Source organism: Sesamum indicum, linkage group LG15 (assembly GCF_000512975.1).
Source record: "Sesamum indicum cultivar Zhongzhi No. 13 linkage group LG15, S_indicum_v1.0, whole genome shotgun sequence".
NCBI lineage: Eukaryota > Viridiplantae > Streptophyta > Magnoliopsida > Lamiales > Pedaliaceae > Sesamum > Sesamum indicum.
The window spans coordinates 5,801,162-5,805,209 of NC_026159.1; the positions used below are offsets into that span (position 1 = coordinate 5,801,162).

The 4,048-nt window shown below is 39.6% G+C and overlaps 1 protein-coding gene across 1 annotated transcript; it reads left to right on the plus strand.

Annotated features, from left to right (window-relative positions):
- Nucleotides 1,449-4,048, plus strand: LOC105178005 (laccase-11). The gene is made up of 6 exons (XM_011101332.2): nucleotides 1,449-1,656; nucleotides 1,748-1,899; nucleotides 1,989-2,233; nucleotides 2,358-2,486; nucleotides 2,605-3,528; nucleotides 3,614-4,048. Exons 1-6 carry the CDS (start codon nucleotides 1,540-1,542, stop codon nucleotides 3,742-3,744), a joined length of 1,698 nt encoding a protein of 565 aa, XP_011099634.1. The 5' UTR covers nucleotides 1,449-1,539; the 3' UTR covers nucleotides 3,745-4,048.

Sequence of the window (4,048 nt, forward strand, 5' to 3'; positions counted from 1 at the left end):
TAAAAATTGTAATATGATGATATCCTCCACTCAGGAAAAGTATTATTTTAATCTGCTAAATATGTCTAATTTTAATTTTAGTCCGATAATTATGTCTATTTTTATTTTGGTCCAATAACTTACGAAATTGTTTACTTTTAGTCCTTTGGCAGATTTTCGAACAATTTTACTCCTGTAAGTGCATATGAACTAAAATTGCCTTTCAAAATTTGCATAAGGGTAAAACTGTCCGAAAATCTATCAGAGGACTAAAAGTAAGCAATTTCGTAAGTTACTGGACCTAAACAAAAATGAATATAGTTATCGAATTAAAATTAAAATTAGACATGTTTAGCGGACTAAAATAATATTTTTTCCTGCTCCACTCTAATTACCTAAACAAAGTCCTGAAAAAGTTGCAATACAAGTAATTTGTATTTACCAATTGAGCCAACATCACTGATAAATGTAAGAAAACTTAAGACTTATCTGCCTCATAATTCACTCAATATTCCATGGTGTGATGGTAAACAGATCCTTCACTCCACCATTTTAGCAATAATGCACTCCTCCTTGTGCAGGTTAAATTGCCCAACAATTCAAGATAGGAAAAGCTTACCAGAGTGTCTTTGTTGTGTTTAATTAAGTAATATTTCTATACACCAACTCAAAATGAATGTGGGGGGAAAAAAAACCCCACAAAAACTTTCTGCTTTTTGAAAACAAACATATGCTTCTTCATTTTGATATTAGGGTATAGTGATCCCATTTACATGAATTTGTACCCACATGAGCTATCAGTTGTCGGATCACATATAAGATGTTATCATGTGTTTATACAATGGCTTTCAATTTATGGGTATAAGCCTATATGGGGACATCAACTTTTTGTACCGATAGGGATTTATACCAGATTTCTCGTTTAGGCAAGATGACTTTAGTTATTGATAAATTACAACGGACACCCCTAATATTTGTCAAATTATAAATATTTTCTCGTTGTTTGAAAATTACAAACACCCTTAAGAATTAATGGATGTCTAGCAAATACCCTCCTATAATGGGCTGTCACGAGAGAATATTTGTTAGACGACCATTAATTTTAGAGGAGTATATATAATTTCTCAACAGTGAAGGGTCATTGTAACTATGACAAACTTTAGAGATGGCGTTGTAATTTATTAAAAAAAGAAAAAGAATCACTCAAAAGCCAACTATTAGTTAATTTGCTTAATTGTAAAGCTTAACAAAGCAATAGTTTGGAGGGGGGGTAGGTCGTACATACCTCTCATTTGATTCTCATGCAACCACAGCTCTTTCTTGCCTTAAAAATGGTGGATTTCTCAGCCTCCAAGTCAGTCATTGGCCCTATCTTGCTTTTAAGCTTTTACACATCCCCTTCACCTAATTATTCATGTCCTGTACAGAAATCTACCTCAACTTTCCCAAGTCAAGAACCATATATAAATACTCCACACCAGTCTCCCAACCTCCATCATTGTCTCTCTTACTCTTAGAAAATACATCACAAAGAATTTCACTCTCAGAAAGAAGAAAAAAATGATCAGCCAGAAGAAATTTTCATTGCGATTACTATTAACTATTTGTACAGTCTTCGCGTTTCTTTGCTTTGTCTCTTCTCCAGTTGAGGCAGCCGTTAAAAGATATCAGTTTGATGTGAGTTATAGCCTAATTGTAGCTCGTTGAATGTTTGTTAGCGAATTAGTCACTGATCGTTTTTGTATCGTAACGTGTGTGATATTTGCAGATCCAAGTGAAGAATGTGAGCAGATTGTGCCATGCAAAACCTATTGTGACCGTTAATGGGATGTTCCCAGGGCCGACAATCTACGTTAGAGAGGGAGACAGAGTTCTTGTCAATGTGACCAACCATGCACAGTATAACATGTCCATTCACTGGTATGTATGAATTAACACATGAGGGTACTACTTTTTTCTGTGAACTTTGTTAAAATGTGAATGATGGACTTCAAAAATGAATGTTTTAGGCACGGGTTGAAGCAGTACAGAAACGGTTGGGCAGACGGGCCGGCTTATATAACTCAGTGTCCGATCATGATGGGTAGTAGCTATGTGTACGATTTCAATGTAACAGGACAAAGAGGTACATTGTGGTGGCATGCACATATTCTGTGGCTAAGGGCCACTGTGTATGGTGCAATTGTGATCATGCCTAAACAAGGGACTCCCTTTCCCTTCCCTCAGCCAGATAGAGAGGAAGTGATCTTGTTAGGTGAGTTTCATACCTAGCAATTTGGCGTTGAAGTAACGAAAGACTTACTGAAAAATTTGGGGATAAGTATAGTGCCATAACATAATGAGGATATGACTAAGACAAGTACTTGTTTGTGTTGCAGGAGAATGGTGGAACGCAGACGTTGAGGCGGTGGAGAAGCAAGGAAATAGCTTGGGATTGCCTCCAAATATGTCAGATGCGCATACGATAAATGGAAAGCCTGGGCCATTGTTTCCATGCTCTGAGAAATGTAAGGAACATAGACACACATCAAACCTCTCAACTCAAATTAACCATTAAAGTAACAAGAAAGAGCTGAAAATGTACTCATATTGCGTCGTCTGTCTGACTTATTCTTCCGCTATCAGATACATTTGCAATGGAAGTTGAACAAGGAAAGACGTACCTCTTACGGCTCATCAATGCTGCCCTCAACGACGAACTGTTCTTTGCAATTGCTGGTCACAACATGACAGTAGTTGAGATTGATGCCGTCTACACTAAGCCGTTTTCCACTCAGGCTCTGCTGATCGCACCCGGTCAAACAACAAACGTGCTAGTCCGAGCCAATCAGATCCCGGGACGATACTTCATGGCTACAAGGCCTTTCATGGATGTCCCCATTCCCATAGACAACAAAACTGCAACAGCCATACTGCAGTACAAAGGCATCCCCAACACTATTATCCCAACACTTCCGAACCTGCCTAGGCCTAATGATTCAGCATTTGCCTTCAGCTATGAAGAGAAGCTCAGGAGCCTAAACTCTCCACAGTTTCCAGCAAAAGTGCCCTTAAAAGTCGACAGACACCTTTTCTACACCATCGGCCTTGGACGAAACGCTTGTCCATCCTGCATAAACGGCACCCGCCTAACGGCTTCTCTGAACAACATCTCCTTTGTGATGCCCCAAGTGGGACTTCTCCAGGCGCATTACTTCAACATGAAAGGCGTTTACACTACCGACTTCCCAGATAACCCTCCGACTCCTTTTAACTACACGGGAGCACCACTGACGGCGAATCTTGGGACTTCCAAGGGTACAAGACTTAGCAGAATCTCGTTCAACTCAACAGTTGAATTGGTGCTGCAAGACACAAACTTGCTGACCGTCGAGTCCCATCCATTCCACCTCCACGGCTACAACTTCTTTGTCGTGGGAACAGGCATTGGAAACTTTGATCCCACAAAGGATCCAGCCAAGTATAACTTAGTTGATCCACCGGAAAGAAACACGGTAGGCGTGCCAACGGGTGGATGGACTGCTATTCGCTTCAGAGCTGATAATCCAGGTAACTTATCTTCTTAAATGATTCTATCACAAAACATGAAGGTGATCATATGTGATTGACATTGTTATTTGAAAATCTGTGACAGGGGTGTGGTTCTTTCACTGTCATTTGGAGCTGCACACAGGTTGGGGACTGAAAACAGCGTTCGTAGTAGGAGATGGGCCAGGGCCTGACCAGAAAGTCCTGCCTCCACCAAATGACCTTCCACCCTGCTAGTAGAGTTGAATTGATTATTTCGAGACGGATTTCATACGTCGCTTCTGAAATGTACAGATAATTGTGAATGCCTCAGTTGAAGAATGAGGCGGAGATACTGATAAATCTGGGGAGAGAAGCGAAAAGGATCTTCTTTCAGGCATTTATGTGTGTGTTTGTGAATGGATTTGTTTCAAACTAAATTGTAATAATGTCCCAATAAGTGGGAATGGATGTTTGTTTTCTTCTATTTTGTGTTTCCAAAATTTGAAAATGGACTCAGCACACCATCATTTACTGAAACTGAAATTTCTTTCTTACCTTA